We start from the raw sequence: 19,905 nt of genomic DNA on the forward strand, positions 1-19,905 counted from the left end.
ATTTCTGCAGGCATAAGCTTTCATGAGCTGTAACCCACTTCGTCAGATGTAAGGAATAGAAATCAGATAGGAGGTATATATATACATCCAAGGGTAAGGAACCAACAATGGGGAAGGTAGGTATAAGCAAAGTCCATTCAGTTAGAGTAGTTGAGGCCTATTCACAACCATTGATTAGGAGGTGAGAATGTGTGGACAGTGACAATTACTTCTTGCAATGAGATAACCTTCCAAGTCCCTATTTAGACCCAGTTTGATTGTGTCAAGTTTGCAGATGAGTTCCAGCTCTGCAGTTTCTCTTTGAAGTCTGTTTTTGAATTTTTTTTGTGGAAGTAAGGCAACTTTCAAGTCAGCTACAGAATGTCCTGAGAGATTGAAGTGCTCTCCAACTGGTTTATGGATGTTACCATTTTTTATGTCTGATTTGTGTCCATTTATTCTTTTGCATAGTGACAGTCCGGTTTGGCCAATGTACATGGCAGAGGGGCATTGCTGGCACATGATGGCATATATTACATTAGTAGATGTCCAGGTGAATGAGCTCTTTATGGTGTGGCTGATGTGGTTAGGACCTGTGATGGTGTCACTAGAGTCGATGTGTGGCCAGAGCTGGCAACGGGGTTTGTTGCAGGGATAGATTCCTGGTTAGTGTTGTTCTTGTATGGTGTATGGTTGCTGGTGAGTATTTGCTTCAGGTTGGGGGGCTGTCTGTAAGCAAGGATAGGTCTGCCTCCTACAGCTTGAGCGAGTGAGGGATCATCTGCTAGGATAGGTTGTAGATCCTTAATGAAGTGTTGGAGAGATTTTCGGTGGGGGCTGTAGGTGATGGCCAGTGGTGTTTTTTTGTTTTCTTTGTTGGACCTGTCTTGTAGTAGGTGACTTCTGGGTACCCGTCTGGCTCTGTCAATTTGTTTCTTCACCTCCCCAGGTGGGCATTATAGTTTTAAGAATGTTTTATGGAGATCCTGTAGATGTTTGTCTCTGTCTGAGGGATCGGAGCAAATCCAGTTGTATCTTAAGGCTTGGCTGTAGACAATGTATTGTGTCATGTGTCCAGGGTGGAAGCTGGAGGCATGAAGATATGTGTTGCGGTCAGTTGGTTTTCGGTATAGGGTAGTATTAATGTGACCATCCTTTATTTGTATTGTAGTGTCCTGGAAGTGGATTTCTTATGTGGACTGGTCCAGGCTGAGGTTGATGATGGGGTGGAAATTATTGAAATCCCTGTGGAATTCTTCGAGAGACTCTTTCCAGTAGGTCCAGATGATGAAAAGGAGAGGTGCTTGGGGATGAATTTTGAGGAAGCGTTGTTCTAGGTCACCCATAAAAATGTTGGCATATTGTGGGGCCATGTGGGTGCCCATAGCTGTGCCACTGACTTGAAGGGATAGATTGGCTCCAAATCTGAAGTAGTTGTGAGTCAGGACAAAGCCACAAAGTTCAGCTACCAGGACATATCATCATCAGGGAAAATGTTCCTGATGGCTTGTAGTCTATCTTTGTGTGGAATGTTGGTGTAGAGAGCTTCTACATCCATAGTGGCTAGGACGGTGTTTTCTGGGAGATCACCGATGGATTGTAGTTTTCTCAGGAAGTCAGTGGTATCATGAAGATAGCTAGGAGTGCTGGTGGCATAGGGCCTGAGGAGAGAGACCATATAGCCTGACAGTCCTGCTGTGAGAGTGCCAATGCCTGAGATGATGGGGCATCTAGGATTCCCATGTTTATGGATCTTGGGTAGAAGATAGAATAACCCTGGTCAGGGCTCGGGGGGGGAGGGGGAGGGAATCTCTCAAACCTGCCTTAGAACCTGATGCCAATGGGAAAAAGGACAAAAATAAGGCTCAACCCTCCACAAAACTGAGGGAAAGAGCCCTGCCCTTGCCCAACAGAGACAAGGCCAAAAGGAAGTGGTCTCTGGCCAGCTCTTTGCCCCCCATGCCATCTACATCATGGGTGAGCACATTCGTTGCTCTGGGCACCTCCAACGCCATCTGCACCAAGAAGTCAATGGTACCAAGTTGAAAACTGGAGCCTGCCGCAGCACCATCAACACCAGCGAAGACAGCACCAAGAATTACCATGGTGCCGATGTCCCCACCCTCTGCACTGTCCCCATCATCACCATCAGCACTGATGAAATCCATGGCACCGCCCACAATGCCGACCAATAAAATCATGTCGGCACCAACGATACCAAAACAACAATTGCACTGGGCATATGAGGATACTTCATTGCCCACACTGCAGTCACCTCTCTTCAGCACCAACAAGTCATCTGAACAAATGGCACCACAGCACTCAATTTCTTCCATTGCTACCCAACTTTCAAGCGATGATGAAGATAACATACAAGAGCATGCCTTGTAACCAGACCATTCATCCCTGGTCAGATGGGAATCACTATCCTCCTCCAAATTACTGTCCCAAGCTTGACAAAATGATGAGAGAGTGGTTCAAACAAATGAGACTGTTTGTTTTCCCAAATGCCATTCCACATGCAATGGCCTCTATGGGACCCATGGGCTTCCTACAGAGCCCAATTCAGCCGCCCCATAACACCTGCCACGAGCGAACTAAGATCAACCCCACCAAGACCAGAACCATCTGAAATGCAAGAGAAGATCCTGGACAAGACAGATGAAAGGGCAGCGCATAACGCCTTGTTATCCCATAATTCATCGTCATCTCCTGATGAGGCTATAATGCCATCGCCGCCTACCGTAGCCATGATTTCAAACAATTCCAGGAATTGTTCAAGTGCGTAGCACTAAGCCAAGAAATACCTCTGGAGGAAGTCAAGGAAAACCAATATAAAGTCCTCCAGATATTAAACATTTTGACCAATATGAAAATAGCACTACCAATTAACAAAGCATTAATGCAATCTGCCAATGTCGTGTGGCAAACGCCTGCCTCAGCTCTACCAACCTGCAACAGGGCAGACAGAAAATACAATGTCCTCAGTCAGAGTTCCAACAAGAAGGAACTGAGAGGGCAGGGGAACCGATGGCGCCTATATGCAGGCACATATGCGTGCTGCTGCAGGGGACACCAGCGCCAGCTCCTACGGGTACTACTAGGGAAAAAAGTTGTCCTGCAAAAGTTGTCCGTTTTTTGTTTTTGTTTTGTTTTTTATGGTTTGAGATTGGCATTCTGGGGTGCATCTGAGCATAACATTAAGGCAATGAGTGCTCCTATTCTGTAACCCATGCTGCGTGTGCATCCTTCTGTTGTTGACTGGTGATACTTTAGTCAGAATTTCTGAACTATGTGCGGACCATGCAACTCTCTGATACTGCTAGGTTACCCTTGCTGCAGAACTGCTTAGGCTTAGACTGTGGTCGCATTGATATTTATGATGGACTCCTGGAGCCCAAGTCCTCTTTTGATGTGGCTGTGCAGCACCTCAGTATTTTGACACTGGAGATTCTGTTCTGTTAAAGAGGAAAACAATTTTTTGAAGCTCATTAGCAGCCTAATGAAACCATCCATATGAGAGTTTATTTGTGGTTGTTGGCCCATGACTGATTTTGGGGATGTTATGATAACCACGTTCTGGGATATTTTTGTGACTGGCATAGCCAGTGACCACTTTGGTGAACAGTTACTGGTGCAAGATGCTAGAACCCTAACTTTTCATTCTGCAGTTGCCAAGAACGAGGCATTTGGAGGGCTCAGGCTAAAAGAGCTTCTATGTCACAGACTGCTGCTACCTTTGTCTATGCATAAACTGTTAGTCGCTCATTCTACTTTCGTCACACAACACTACATACTCTCACTCCACAGCCTCAGCAGTGGAAGTTGTCTGCTTTTCAGTATCAAGTGTGATAGTACGGGTCACTTGACCAGTGCTGGACTTATGGAGAGGAATGACACTTTGTTACTGTTCCTTGTACACTGACTCATGACAAGAAGAGGCCTGAAGTGCATGTTACCTAGGGAAGTCCTGGAAGCTCCTTCACTGGAGGTCTTCAAAAGCAGGCTGGATAGCCACAGCTGTCTTGGATAGTTCATACACAACAAATTCTGCATCTTGGCAGGGGTTGGACTAGATGACCCGTGTGGTCCCTTCTAACCCCATGGTTCTATGATTCTATATTTTGAATGTGAAGCCACATGAGATCACCTTGTTGCCTTTAATATAATCCTGGGACCCCAATGTTGCCTTTAATACAAACTTCTCATATGGCAAGGCTCTGGAGCTGGTATCTCATATTGTGGAAATGAATAGCACACTGCATGGTGGATACAGGTGCTGAAGTTAACGTTCTCCCCTTTGGTTTAGTTCATAATCTGGACATTTGCCTGACTACAGTGGTTATAAAAGCCTGGATTTTGTATGTTTTGCAGACAGTGGGTGAAGCTGTCTGTTCTGTGCTCTACAAAGGCATAGCTTTGGCTACAAAGTTTTACCTTGTTAAAGACACAGCTGTGAATTATTTTCCTTTATTGTCCTACAATTTGTGCTTACAGGTTGGTATCATGCATGAGCTCTCACAGGGCACTCAGATGTGGTTATGTTAGCTAGATTAGAAGGGGATATCCAATGTTTCATTCAGAGACACCATGATTTATTTAACAGTGACAGCGGTCTGTCCATGGGATATGCATACTCTCTGCTGTTGGATTTGAACACCAAGCCTTTTGCACCACCTGCATGACAGGTACCTCCTTCACTTGTGGACAAGATCTGGACAGAACTGCAATGCATGAAAGATGGTGATATCATTTGGGAGATGGAAGGGCCTTTGGATTAGAGCTTATCCATGGTGATAGTGTACAAGAAGAATGGTGACATTCAACGTCACAGATTTTAGGACTCTTAATAAATATGAGAAACATGAGCAGTTTCATTTGCCAACCTTTAAAGAGGTGACATGCTGGGTAAGTGGATCCCAGATTTTCTCTGTGTTGGATTACTAATCTGGTTATTGGCAAATACCTGTGGCTGAAAGTTCACTTTCAGCATGCCATTAGGAAGGTACTGCTATCAATGACTCCCTTTTGGTTTGTCTCTGCTCCTGAGGTATTTGAGAGTGGTCTCTCAGCTCCTTGATAATATGCAGGGTGCATATTGCTATTTGGATGACATTTTCATCTTTCATAAGACCCTGCCTGAGCACAATGCTTTTCTGGATGAGGTGCTAACCCTTCTCCAACAAACAAGCATAAAATTGAATGTGGCCAACTGCAGTTTTGCAAAGGATGCTATAAAGCAATGTTTCTCAACCTCTATGATGCCAGGGACTGGCTTACTCCAGCTTACTGCCTTCCTAAATTGCGTCAGGGAGGTCTCGGACCGGTGCCGGTCCATGGACCGGTTGTTGAGAAACACTGCTATAGAAGTTTTAATAGATTATCTGTCAGCTGATGATATGAAACTGATGCCTGAATGGCTACAAGCTGTTGCTTTACTACCAAAACACATGGATCATAGCCGTTTATGTTCATTCCTTGGCCTAGCTCAATACATAGAGGGCTGTGCTCTGACCCATTTTAGTACCCTTGCCAAGCTGCTGAGGGACAGTTGGTTTGGACTAAAGAGGCAAAAGAGACTTGAAACAGTCTGTCAAGCCCTCAGTCAGATCCAATCTTGTTCTCATTTTGATCTAACGAAGCCCATAGTGATTCAAATTGGTGTATGCAATCAGGGTCTGGGCGCAGTTCTGTTCCAGGGAGGATGGCCAGTTATATATGTATCCTGAACTCTGATCCCGACAGAAGCAAAGTATTCCCAGATTGAGCTAAGAGTTCTTGGTGATGGTTTTTGCTATTGTATGCTTCAAAGTCTACTTAGTGGGAAGACGTTTTACTTTAGAAACTGATTATTTGGCTATTCTGGACGTCTATCATAAGGCAGTTGACTTGTTGAGCATGAGGCTGCAGCAGTGGATTATTCATTTGCAGCAGTATGACTGCTTTAATTTGGTACATATCTAACAAAGACCTAATTTACTTGCCGATACTCTTGTGAGAAATTCTGCCGGGTTGGCACCCTTGTTTGCAGAAATGGCAAAGTACGCTTTATGCTTTTTACTGAAAAACATGCCAGTTGATTAAAGACAGACTGCTGATGCTGCTCTTCAAGATGCTGAACTGTGCAAGGAGCAACATGCTACACAAGTGGATTGGACAGACCCAGTCCTTAAGAGAATTTTGTCTACATTCTACAGAATTTGTTCTGAGCTCACAGCAAAGTCATATTCTACTCAATATATCTTATGCAGAGGAGCATGGATGATAGCCCCAGTATCATTGCAACAAGGAGTCCTGGATGTGACTCATGAAGGACAGTTGGAAGTTATGAAGATGAAGGCACTTCTGTGTATTTATGCTTGGTGGCTAGGTCTGCACTCAGACACTGAGCATCATGTGAAGGCATATTCAGCCTAAACAATGGATAGAACTACTGCTTCTCCAGCCCCTATGATACCGATAGTCATAGATAGACCTTGGCAGTGAATTGCAGTGGATATTACTGGCCCACTGCATGGCTACACATTATTGACTGTTACAGACTGTTACTCACATTATCTCTTTGCCTTCATAATTTCACGAGGCACCTCAAAGAGGCAACCTCTTCTCATGCTTAACCACTTTATTTGTGATATTTGGCCTTCCAGAGAGCCTTGTTTCAGATAATGGGACATCTTTTGTATCAAGAGAGTTTTGAAGGCTTTCTGATGAGTATTGATCCAGTACATTATAAATCTGCTGTGTACCATCCCCAAGGAAATGGGTTAGTGGAGAGACTTCAGGGAACTGTGAAGAAGCATGTAACCTGCATACTGGAGGAACACTGAGATACACCCTTTGCCCCTGCATTGAGTCATGATATATAGAATATTATTAGAATTGGAAGGGACCTCAAGAGATCATCTAGTCCAACCCCCTGCTCAAAGCAGGACCAACCTCAGCTATATCATCCCAGCCAGGGCTTTGTCAAGCCTCAGCTTAAAAACCTCTAAAGATGGAGATTCCACCACGTCCCTAGGAAATCCATTCCAGTGTTTCACCACCTCCTAGTGAAAAACTTTTTCCTAATGTCCAACCTAGACCTCCCCAACTGCAACTTGAGACCGTTGCTCCTTGTTCTGTCATCTGCCACCACCGAGAACAGCCTAACCCCATCCTTCCTGGAACCCCCTTTCAGGTAGTTAAAGGCTGCTATCAAATCCCCACTCATTCTTCTCTTTTGCAGACTAAACAAGCCCAGTTTCCTTAGCCTCTCCTCATAAGTCCTGTGCCCCAGCCCCCAAATCATTTTTGTTGCCCTCCGCTGTACTCTCTCCAACATGTCTACATCCTTTTTGTAGTGGGGGGCCCAAAACTGGACACAATATTCTAAATGCGGCCTCACCAACGCCGAATAGAGGGGAATAATCACTTCCCGCGACCTGCTGGCAATGCTCCTCCTAATGCAGCCCAATATCCTATTAGCCTTCTTGACAACCAGGGCACAATGCTGACTCATATCCAGCTTTTTATCCACTGTTTACCCCCAGGTCCTTTTCTGCAGAACTGCTGCCTAGCTCGTCGGTCCCCAGTCTATAGCTGTGCATGGGATTCTTCTTTCCTAAGTGGAGGACTCTGCACTTTTCTTTGTTGAACCTCATCAGATTTCTTTTGGCCCAATCCTCCAGTTTGTTTAGGTCCTTCTGTATCCTCTCCCTACCTTCCAGGGTATCTACCACTCCCCCCAGCTTAGTGTCATCCGCAAACTTGCTGAGGGTGCCATCTACCCCATCTTTCAGATCATTAATGAAGATGTTGAACAAAACCGGCCCCAGGACCAACCCCTGGGGCACTCCGCTTGTGACCGGTTGCCAGCTAGACATGGAGCCATTGATCACTACTCATTGAGCCCTATGCTCTAGCCAGTTCTTTATCCATTTTATAGTCCATTCATCCAACTCATACTTCTTTCACTTGCTGATAAGAATACTGTGAGAGACAGTATCAAAAGCTTTGCTAAAGTCAAGGTATATCACATCGCTGCCTTCCCTACATCCACAGAGCCAGTCACCTCATCATAGAAAGCAATCAGGTTGGTCAGGCATGACTTTCCCTTGGTGAATCCGCGTTGACTGTTCCTGATCACCTTCCTCTCTTCCAAGTGCCTTAAAATGGATTCCTTAAGGACCTGCTCCATGATTTTTCCAGGGATTGAAGTGAGGCTGACCGGTCTGTAGTTCTCTGGATCCTCTTTCCTCCCTTTTTTGAAGATGGGCACTGTATTTGCTTTTTTCCAGTCCTCAGGGACTTTCCCCTGTTGCCACGAGCTTTCAAAGATAATAGCCAATGGTTCTGAAATCACCTCAGCCAACTCCCTCAGCACCCTTGGGTGAATTGCATCCGGCCCCATGGACTTGTGTATGTCCAGTCCTTCTAAATAGTCTTGGACCTGTTCCTTCAGCACTGCGGGATGTTCACCTCCTTCCCATTCTGTGCCACCCAGTGCGGCAGTCTGGGAGCTGATCTTGTCTGTGAAGACAGAGGCAAAAGAGGCATTGAGTAGCTCCAGCTTTCTCCACATCCTCTGTTACTAGGTTGCCTCCCTCATTCTCTAAGGGGCCCACACTTTCCCTAATCTTCCTCTTGTTGGCAACATACCTGTAGAAACCCTTCTTGTTCCTCTTCATGATATTCAGAGTACGCATCATGAAAGTACTGGAGAAACCCTGTTCTATTGGTTCTTCAGTTGACCTATGAAGACCAAGTTGTCTATACTGACAGAAGAGGTTCATCGCACCTCTTTGCTATTCCCAAAGCTGACTGATATGACTAGGAAATATGTGAGTTTCAACAAATTTATCCAAGCAAGACTCCATGAGTTCTATCCTGGACAAGCAATGTATGTTAGGCTAGGATCTGGAAGAGTTTTCATTACTCATGCTGTGATATTCTGGGCTGCAGGGTCTGGAGCATGGTGAGTGCATTTACCACAGGTAGAACATGTTAACCAGTGAGATATTCTGCCTACTGAAAGGGGAACAGAGAGGGAAGAGGACGCTCATTCTGCCTATGATGGTGTCATGGCCAATTGGGGAAATGGTGCCACAGTAACAGTATCAGGTGAATCAGAGGTATAATTTATGGCTCTGGGATTACCTGGTGTCTCTAGCAAAGTACTGCTGAATTTTTGGGGAGAAGAGGAAGAAATTGTAATGACTGGAGTGTGTGTGTGTTGTGTTCTTGCTTCCTGTTTGTTTCCGATTTCCTGTTCCTTGAACTGTGTGTGTGTGTGTGTGTGTGTGTGTGTGTGTGTGTGCGCGCACATGCATAGTTACTCAGGGTCTGCTGCTACTTATCTGCCTTTCAGACTGTTATGTTCGGACAGTTGCTGACTTAATAGTTCATGGTTATTACATTTTGGTGGACAACTGACTTGCGTGTCATGCTTTGGATTTTTTGGTGTTTTGAGATTGCCATTCTGGGGTATGTCTGAATGTAACAACTGGGAAAAGGACTATGCTTTTATTGATTATAGTGTTCATTTTATTAAGTGCTCCAAAGTGCATTGGATATCTCCCAAGTTAGAGAGAGAATGCAGTCCCTACCCTAAGAGCTTTCAGTCAAAACATATCAAGGATACGGGGAGGGGAAGTGGCACCCACCAGAGTCTCTTGATGGGATGTCATCCCATGATTTTTGTAATGTAAACCAACACTTTGTGCCTGCTGTCCTAATTCCTGACCCCACCTGCTTCCCCCATGTGAAACAGACCTCTCTCCCACCCTGCCTGCCCCACTACTCAGCTAGTCAGACCCCCTTATTCAATTTGGGACAAGGGGAGACCAGGAAATCAGACTCTCCCTACCGGGGAGTCTGAGAACAAGTGGCTCCTCCACCACTTGTGGCATCTGTTAATGAAACATGCAGACTCCAGTGAAGATAGAAATGATGCAAAGGCTTAGGTGGGGAGATGGGCAGGTAATACAGCATGTTTCCACGTAAAAACATGCACATTACTGTATGTGAGAAAGAAGTAACATGAAAGATATTTACACAGCAAGTACTGGCTGGAAGAGACTGGGGTGATCATATTCATTAATGATCTGGAAAAGGGGATGAACAGTGAAGTGGCAAAGTTTGCAGATGATACAATATTACTCAAGATAGTTAAGTCCAAAGCTAACTGCAGAGTTACAGAGGAATCGCATAAAACTTGGTGAATGGACAACAAAACAGCAGATGAAATTCAACGTTGATCAGTGTAAAGTAATCTACATTGGAAAAATAATCCCAACTATACATAAAGATGATGGACTTTAAATTAGCTGTTACCACTAAAGAAAAAGATCTTGTAGTCATGGTGGACAGTTCTTTGAAAACTTCTGCTCAATGTGCAGCAAGAGTGGTCAGAATGGTTAACAGTATGTTAGAAGCTATTAGGAAAGAGAGAGAAAATCAGACAGAAAATATCCTAATGCAGCTACATAAATCCATGGTGTGCCCACACCTGGCATACTGTGTCCAGTTCTGGTTGCCTCACCTCAAAAAGGTTCAGATCAGGGCAACAAAGGTGTTCAAGGGTATGCAACAGCTTCTATATGAGGAGAGGCTAAAAAGATTAGGTCTGTTCAACTTAGAAGGAGAGATATGATAGAGATTTATAAAGTCATGAATGGATGGCAAAAGTGACTAGAGAAGGGTTGAAAGGTTCCAGAGGGCTAGCCGTGTTAGTCTGTATACAGCAAAAACAACAAGAGTCCTGTAGCACCTTAAAGACTAACAAATTTCTGTGGACATAAGCTTTCGTGGGCTGCAATCCACTTCGATGCATCTGACGAAGTGGATTGCAGCCCATGAAAGCTTATGCCCGCAGAAATTTGTTAGTCTTTAAGGTGCTACAGGACTCTCATTGCTTTTTTTTAGAGAAGGGTTATTTACCCTTTAACACAATACAAAAACCAACAATCACCCTATGAAATTAATAGGGTGCAGGTTTAATACAAACAAGAGGAAGTACTTTTGCACACAGTACACAGTTCACCTATGGAACTTGTGGTCGTGGGATGTTGTGATGGCCAAAAGTATAACTGGATTTAAAAAAGAACTGGATAAGTTAATGGGGGAAAGGTCCATCAGTGGCCATTAGCCAAGATGATCAGGGATTCAACTCCATGCTCGGGGTGACCCTAAACCTCTGACTACTAGAAGCCAGGAGTGGAATGCAGGGGTGGATCACTCCATAAATGACTTGTTCTGTACACTCCCACTGAATCTCTGGTATGAGCCACTGTGGGGGACAGGATACTGAGTAAGCTGGGCCATGGCCTGAATTGATAGGGCAGCTCTTATGCCTTGGACATGAGTTTGTCCTGCAAAAAGGCATCAAGAAGCACCTATATGACTTTAGTAGCAACATTAGCAGTGTGTGAAGGGAAGAATTCCTGTCTGTGCCGTATCTAGAGTATTCCATTCAGATACAAATGTATGAACAGTGTAAATTCCCAGGGAGGGAGAGAAATTTATTTAAGGTGGCTCAAGGAATCATAGATCATAATATCACAGAAGATTAGGGATGAAAGGAACCTCAGGAGGTCATATAACCCAAAGAAAGATCAACCCCAACTAAATCATCCCTTCCTAGTGAAAACGGTTTTCCTAATATCCAACCTAAACTTCCCCCACTGTAACTTGAGACCATTGCTCTTTGTTCTGTCATCTGCCACCACTGAGAACAGCGTAGTTCCATCCTCTTTGGAACCGCCCCTCTTCAGATAGTTAAAGGCTGCTGTTAAATACCCCCTCACTCTTCTCTTCTGCAGACTAAATAAGCCTAGTTCCCTCAGCTTCTCCTCATAACTCCTGTGCTACAGCCCACAGTCATTTTTGTTGCCCTCCACTGGACTATCTCCAGTTTTTCCACATCCTTTCTGTAGTAGGAGGCCAAAAACTGGAAACACTACTTCAGATGAGGCCTCACCAGTGCTGAATAGAGGGGAATAATGACATCCCTGGATCTGCTGGTAATGCTCCTACTAATGCAGCCAAATATGCCGTTAGCCTTCTTAGCAATAAGGGCACACTGTAGACTCATGTCCAGCTTCTCGTCCACTGTTACCCCCAGGTCCTTTTCTGCCAAAATGCTACCTAGCCAGTCGGTCCCTAGTCTGTAGCAGTGCATGGGATTCTGCCATCCTAAGTGCAGGACTCTGCACTTGTCCTTGTTGAATCTCATTAGATTTCTTTTGGCCCAATCCTCCAATTTGTCTAGGTCACTCTGTATCCTATTCCTACCCTCCAGGGTATCTATCACTCCCCCCAACTTAGTGTAAACTGCATACTTGCTGAGGGTGCAATCTACCCTATCCTCCAGATTGTTAATGAAGATGTTGAATAAAATTGGCCCCAGCACCAACCTCCACTTGTTACTGGTTGCCAACTAGACATCGAGCCGTTGATAACTACCTGTTGAGCCCAGTGATCTAGCCAGCTTTCTATCCATCTTATAGTCTATTCATCCAACCTATACTTCTTTAACTTGCTGATAAAAATACTGTGGGAGAACCTATCAAAAGCTTTGCTAAAGTCAAGGTATATCATGTCCACTGCTTTCCACACATCCACAGAGCCAGTTATCTCATCGTAGAAGGCAATCAGGTTGGTCAGACATGAGTTGACCTTAGTGAATCCATGCTGACTGTTCCTGATCACCTTCTTCTCTTCCAAGTGCTTCAAAATGGATTCCTTGAGGACCTGCTCCATGATTTTTCCAGGGATTGAGAGTGTAACTAGGGGCAGTGAGATGAAACTGAGAGCTTGTACATACTAGCACTTATTTTGGTATAACTTAAGGCGCCCAAAGGTGTGGGAAATGTCACCTCTCTGAGTGATGTAAGTTACACTGACTGTTGTGAAGGGAAAACAAGATGGGGTCTCTGTTTTTGCTGAGAACTGATTTTAGAAATGGCTGTAAAAAGCCTGAGATAGAAAATGTTCTTTTAGCAATTATTTAATCTTAGAATGTTTTGAAGTAATGAAATAGTTAAAAGGTCTAGACGCTAGTAGAGATGGAATGCAGAGAAAGACCTTGTAACTTAGATAAGGAAAGTTGCAAGTATTCAGTTAGAAAATTCCTAGATAATACTTTTTAGTATGTATGACCATGGAAACTGTGACGTGTAAAAACTTGTTTATACCACCTATAAATACGGTCAGTTTTTTGGAAGCCAGCGTCGTTCCTTACATTTGAAGGGACCACCTTCTTTACGTAAAGAATAAACTTTGACTTTGCCTAATCTGTTGTTTGGCTAATTCAGGACTATCTGCTGAGCAAGAGAACTTGGGTTTGGGTTCTTCCAAACTGTCGACATAGATATCTCTGCACTATCAGCACTAAGTGGCGCAGCTGTATCGGTACATCTGCGCCGCTATAGCGATTCTAGTATAGACCTTTGTTGGTAAAATGTTGAGTTGTTGTGCTCCACTCAGGTTCATGTTCTACACTTGTTCTCTGGAATTTGAGTGCTTCCCAGAACTAGGAAATTAAACAAGGAAAAATCTTTTGACAGTGAGATGTTTATCTTTGGAAATCTCCTCCAGGAGGGAAGGGCCAGGAGCCCAATCACTTGAGGAATTACCCTCCTGAGGCAAGGGCTGGGAGCCCATTTGCTAACAAGCCCCACCATAACCCCTGCTCTAGCTGTTTCAATGAGACTGGCCATTTGGGAGCCAGCTTTCACAAGTGACTACAAATGTGGAGAGGTTCAATCCAGTACAAAGGGGTGCCTGTGTCTGACTATCCTAATTGGAAGGGAAATTTTTTACTGATTTTTTTTTCTCCTCTTTTCTTAGCTGTTTGGAGATTTTGCAGAATACAGAGCTGAAAGGCTGGAAATGCGGGTAGGTGTGGGCTGCTGCACATGGGTCTGGACTGAGAATGGTGGGTCTGAGCTGTATTGTGTACGTGGTGGAATGGAGGTGTGATTCTAATGAGTTCCCTGCAATAATGGACTCCTTTTATGTATGAGGGGCTGTTCTAGTGATGTGATGGGATCTGGAATGAGCTATGTATCTTCCAATTGCCTTGGCATTCTCTTCCCATCCCCACAGGAAGTCCCGACTCTTCTTTAAGTACTGGCACAAAGAGCTGCTGGCAAAGAGCATGGAGCGCTTGGAAAAGGCAGCAATAATCATCCAGAAGAGTGAGTTCTGGAGCAGGAGAATCTCACCAACCCAGAGTGCATATCAGGGCAGGGAGCACAGGAGGAAGTGTCTTCCCAAACCCCTCTCACACCACAGAAGGTCCTTCGATAGTATCTTAGGCTTTGGAGACAGAAAAATCTGATAAGGCTCCATATCTAATCTAAGGCACCTCAAGCCCTTTGCATTCATGGTTTGAACAACAAACGCTCAGCTTCTTCTCAGAGCCTGCAACAAGTAGGAAAGCAGTAAAGCAGCCTCAGCGTGAAAAGTGAGGGAGACAGAAAGGGGCATATGCAAGAGAGCTGAACAAGTGCCAGCTACCTGATCTGGCTGTAAAGTGGATGTCAAGGGAAGTGGTTAATGAGCTTCTTATAATGATGGGAATTAATTCTAAGAAGTAAAGAAAAGTTGGGGAGAAGCGCCAGCAGCAGGAGAGACCAGCAAATGCCATTATCCTCTCAGGGAAGGGCAGAGGTGTTTGATCCAGGTGATCACTGCCCTGCTAGCCTGGCTTCTGTCCCTGGCAGAACAATGGGATCATAAGCAAGAGACATGAGACAGCTTTCTCTCTGCATAGTCTCTCTGGGGATGGCTCTGTACTGGGGGCACAGGTACTAACAGCTGCTGCTCTTGCCCTGATCTTGTTCCTTGCTATTCCAGTGGAGTCTCTATTCTAAATGTAGCTTCTCTCTGAGCAGTTTACAAGGGATTCTGCTTCAGGAAGAGTTACCAGGAGCTGGTGGCTGAGCTCAGAGCCCGGGAGCAGCAGCTGCAGGAGGAAGCAGAGAGAGAGAGGAACAGGCTACTGGAACTGGAGCCACGGGCCCAGAGTAAGTCACTGACACATCTTCCTTTCATCAATACCTCCATGCCCCAAATGCCTGGCTGCTCACTCAGTGGCTGTTTCCAACCACCACAGACCCTTCCAGTTCCGACTGCCTTATTCCCTAGCTGAAGATGAGCCTGCAAGCCATGTTCTGCCCCAGAGCTGTGATACAGCTGCCTCTGAAACTCTCCTCCAACATCTGCTTCAGGACAGGCCCTTTCTCCTCTTGGAAATGTAGATGTTTTCCCAGAGAGTCTGGGAATGAAGCTGTTAAATCCCACATGCCTTGGGCTGTGATGGGAAAAGCACTCTGGCCTGACCCAGCCTCTCCTGCTTACCCAGTGGGGTGTGGCTTCATGCCATCTCCCAGTGAGAGCTGGCTTTTTTTCCATAGAGCTTGGGGCAGTAGTGGCAGCAGAGCAGGGAGCCCACCCCTTCTCACTCCTTTCCATGCTGCATTGGGCTCGGGTGGGATGGGGACATTCCAAGATCCATGGACTGATGTTCCTGTGAGTCCCTTGTCTTGCAGCTGCCATGCTGTCTGCTGGAGAGGCAGGTAGAACCTTCCCTATGGTGCTCCTGGGTGTGATATGTACACACATGCTCCATTTGTGGGTGGAATGAATCACTCACTGGGGATTTCTGATGCCATGTGTTCCCTTCTCTCATTACAGGAATAGTTGCCTCACCAGTCCCTGTGCCACGGAGGCGACGTCCTCAGCCCCTCCCCCGTCTTCAGTGTGTAGCTGATTCTTTGTCACAGCCACCAGTACCACGCCCACGCAGCAAACTCTCAGAGGTAATAATGTTGGCTCTGCTTAGGGTCAGATACCCAGGGACATCCCAACATGTGATCTTGGGGTAACCCGCCCATCTGCACATCCCTTTTATGCAATCCAGGGAGAACCATGCTCCTCATCCATTTAACCAGGAAAGACAGGGAGTTCATGCCCAATATTGTGAGTTTAAGTAAACCAAACCTGGTAAAGCTTCGGGCATAGCCTGGTCTTGGGAGAATGGAAAGTGGAAGGTGGTGAGGTTCCTATCTGGTCTCCCCCTGGGCGCAGACTTGAGTGAGGTCTTCCGTGAAGATATCTTCAAAGGGAGATACTTTGTGTCCCCCACCTCTTGCTCCTGCCTCCACTGTTGATTTTCAATAAGTCTTGGAGCACTGGAGAAGTTTTAGAAGACTGGAAGGAAGTCAGTGTTGTTCCAGTTTGTAAAAAGGGTAAATGGGATGACACGGGTAATTATAGGCTTGTCAGTCTGACATTGATCCTGGACAAGAAAATGAAGTGGCTGATCCATGACTCGATTAATAAAGAATTAAAAAGGGTAATGTAATTAATACAAATCAATATGGGTTTATGGAAAATAGATCCTGTCAAATTAATTTGATATATTTTTTATAAGATTACAAGCTTGGTTGATAAGGTACTAGTGTTGACGTAATACATTTAAACTTCTGTAATGCGTTTGACTTTGTATTGAACAACATTTTGATTTAAAAAACTAGAAGGATATAACATTAACATGGGACACATTAAACAGGTTAAAAACTGCCTAACAGATAGGTCTTCAAATGTAATTGTAAACAGGGAATCGTCATCGAGTGGGTGTGATTTCAGTGGAGTCCTGCAGGGATCAGTTCTTGGCCTTCCGCTATTTAAAAATGTTATTGGTGACCTGGAAGAAAACATAAAATCATCACTGACAAAGTTTGCAGAGGACCATAAATTGGGGGAGTGGTAAACAATGAGGAAGACAAGTCACTGATTCAAAGAGATCTGGATCGCTTGGTAAACTGGATGCAAGCAAACAATATGCGTTTTAATACAGCTAAATGTAAATGTATACATTTAGGAAAAAAGAATGTAGGCTATGATTACATAATGGGAATCTGTGACTCTGAAAAAGATTTGTGGTTTGTGATGGATAATCAGCTGAACATGAGCTCCCAGTGCAATGCTGTGGCCAAATGGGCTGATGCAATCCTTGGATGCATAAACAGGGGAATCTCAAGTAGGAGTAGAGAGGTTATTTTACCTTTATATTTGGCACTGGTGTGACTGCTGCTGGAATACTGTGTCCAGTTCTGGGTACCTGCTATTCAAGAAGGAGGTTGATAAATTGGAGAGGATTCAGAGAAGAACGATGAGACTAGAAAACTCGTCTTATAGTGATAGGCTCTGTCTACACTTACCTGTGAGATTCGGCGGCAGTCGACGGGAGTTATGCAAAGTACGCAAAAAACTTGCGTAACTCCCGTCGACTGCTGAGCTTCTCTTCTGTGCTCCGTCTGCACTGCGCTGTTCCTATCGACGCAGCACTACACTACTTTTGTAGCTGGTCTTAGTACATCAATTTCTGGATCGACTGAGTGGGTCTGCACTGACCACTCAGTCGATCCAGAGAAATCAATCTGATGGCGGCAAATTTGCCATCGTCAGTGTAGCCGTAGCCATAGACTCAAAGAGCAAAATCTAGTTAGCTTAACAAAGAGAGAATTAAGGCTTGAATTGATTAGCCTAAATGTATCTACATGGGAAACAAATATTTAATAATGGGCTCTTTAGACTAGCAGAGAAAAGTATAACATGATCCAATGGCTGGAGGTTGACGCTAGACAAATTCAGATGAAAATACTGTGCACATTTTTAACAGTGAAAGTGATTAACTATTCAAACAATATACCAAGGGTTGTGGATTCTCCATCACTGACCATTTTTAAGATTAAGACTAGATATTTATCTAAAAGTTATGCTCCAGGAATTATTTTGGGGGATGTCTGTGGCCTGTGTTATACAGGAAGTCAGACTAGATGATCATAATGGTCCCTTCTGGCCTTGGAATCTTTCAATCTCACACCCACCTTCCTTTTCTCTCTCTCTCTCTCTTTCCTATTTTCAGTCCACTCCCTTTGATAATTTTCTGCGCTCCAGGCCCTGCCCTGTGCTGCGGACAGAGGGGCAGAGAACAGAAGAGGAAGAAATGAGGAAAATTAAGAGGGGAGCTACTCTCCGCTGGTTCAGAGAGACACAGGCCCGGAAGATTATGCAGAATGATGGGGCCTTTCCTGGCTGGCTGCATGGGATGATCAGCAGGAGGTGAATATCCTAGGCGCATGCAGCCTACCCAGAGGGCTGGGCTGTGCAGGCAGAGGCTGCTGTGTCTTTAGAGAAAGTGTGTGTGGGTGTGAGAGTTGGGGTTGGGGTCTATGGAAATAGCATGGACTGGTTTCTCCAAGAGCTGGGAATAGGACACAGGGCCTTTCCCTTCTAGAGCACTGATTCCCACCCAGACCCCTGTCAGGGGGATTGGCTGGCTTTATGGAGCTGGGAATGGGATACAGGGCCTTTTACTTCTACGTCACTAGTTCCAGTCCAGGGTGCCAGCAACTGAAGGTTTTTATTTGATTTTTATCACAAAGATTGAGAGAGTGGTAAATGTTGAAGGATCTAGGTATGGATTGCTTGGTAAACTGGGCCCATTTAAAATAAAAGTGTTTTAATACAATTAAATGTTAAGTTATTCATCTAGAAACAAGGAATACAGGCCGTAGCTACAGAATGAGGAACTGTGTCCTGAGAAGCAGTAACTCTAAAGGATTTAGAGGTCACAGTACACCAACAACTAAACATGAGCTCCCAGCATGATGCTGTGGCATAAAAGGCTAATGCAATCCTTGGATTTGTAGAGAGGAGTGAGGAGGTAATTTTAACTCTGTATATGGAGTTCATGAGACCAGTACAGCAATACTGTTGTCACGGATGCACGGGATCCACGGGACTTCAGCCTTTAAAAGTCACTTGGAGGAACCTCTTCAGCCTGCCAGTCCTCCAAGGAGTCCTACCCTTCTTTCTGGGTAGGCTTCTCAGCCTCACTTCCTCCTAGACTGCGCTCCTATTTAATACTGTGAGCGCTGTTCAGCAAAGCCAATTGAAACAGATTCCTGGTAAAGACTTGGACACTCTTCAGGGATTAATGCTCACCTGCAAGTATTTGCAGCCTTTGTATTTGCAAGTATTTGCAGCCAAACAGCCTTTTCAAAACAGAGTAGGATGTATTAGTCAAATGGAACACAACATCGGAAGTCCTTACATTAGCCCAGAGAAATAAAGGTTAAAACATTGTCCATACTGGTCAAGCCAGAGCAATTCACCCGCCATTTCAGGCTCTATCTCTCTGACTCCTTGTCAGTCCCAGGAGAGAGCAACCAGTTTCCTCCAAAAGCCCACACTTTATTCCCTGGCTGTCTTGTCTCAGAGACACTGTGTATGAGATATCTTTTATTGGACCAACTTCTGTTAGTGAGAGACCAGCTTTCAAGCTACACAGAGTTCTTCTTCAAGTCTGGGAAAGGGACTTAGAATGTCACAGCTAATATAAGGCTGAACAGATAGCTCGTATTCTAACTACTTATGCCAAACTATCTGTTCAGCCTTATATTAGCTGTGACATTCTAAGTCCCTTTCCCAAACCTGAGGAAGAGCTCTGTGTAGCTTGAAAGCTGGTCTCTCACTAACAGAAGTTGATCCAATAAAAGATATCACCTCACCTATCTTGTGTCTCTGATATCCTAGGACCGACACAGCTACAACAACACTGTCTTATCTCAGTCCTTTGTCCCTGAGCAGGGTCTCTGTTCAGCTTCTCTGCTGAGAGGTGGAGGGAAAACCTCCTTCCTCTTGGCTGTTTACTAGATACCAGTGTTCTGGTGAGTAGGGCTTTCCATTGTCTCTTTTGGATTCTGCATTGATATAGGGTCACTTTCAGCAGTTTTCAGACAGTTCAGAAGGACGTATGAATAGCCATACTGGGTCAGACCAATGGTCCATCTTGCCCAGTATCCTGTTCCTGACAGTGGCCAGTACCAGATACTTCAGAGGAATGAATGGAACAAGACAATTGTTGAGTTATCC

The 19,905-nt window shown here is 44.8% G+C and overlaps 1 protein-coding gene across 5 annotated transcripts in view; it reads left to right on the forward strand.

Annotated features, from left to right (window-relative positions):
• LOC137149888 (myosin-IIIb-like) overlaps positions 1–19,905 on the forward strand; it is a 126,771-nt gene that overhangs the window by 64,638 nt on the left and 42,228 nt on the right. For all 5 annotated transcript variants that reach the window (XR_010918857.1, XM_067543509.1, XM_067543508.1 and 2 more), the window contains 5 exons: positions 13,807–13,854; positions 14,065–14,156; positions 14,856–14,987; positions 15,658–15,782; positions 17,894–18,090. Coding sequence is in view for 4 of the 5 variants with exons in the window: in XM_067543509.1 (XP_067399610.1) it covers positions 13,807–13,854; positions 14,065–14,156; positions 14,856–14,987; positions 15,658–15,782; positions 17,894–18,090 (594 nt within the window). In the remaining variant the exon portion in view is untranslated. The remainder of the gene's footprint in view (positions 1–13,806; positions 13,855–14,064; positions 14,157–14,855; positions 14,988–15,657; positions 15,783–17,893; positions 18,091–19,905) is intronic.

The sequence above is a fragment of the Emydura macquarii genome, unplaced genomic scaffold, assembly GCF_026122565.2.
Source record: "Emydura macquarii macquarii isolate MOO-44397 ecotype Brisbane River unplaced genomic scaffold, CSIRO-AGI_Emac_v2 contig_915, whole genome shotgun sequence".
Lineage (NCBI taxonomy): Eukaryota > Metazoa > Chordata > Testudines > Chelidae > Emydura > Emydura macquarii.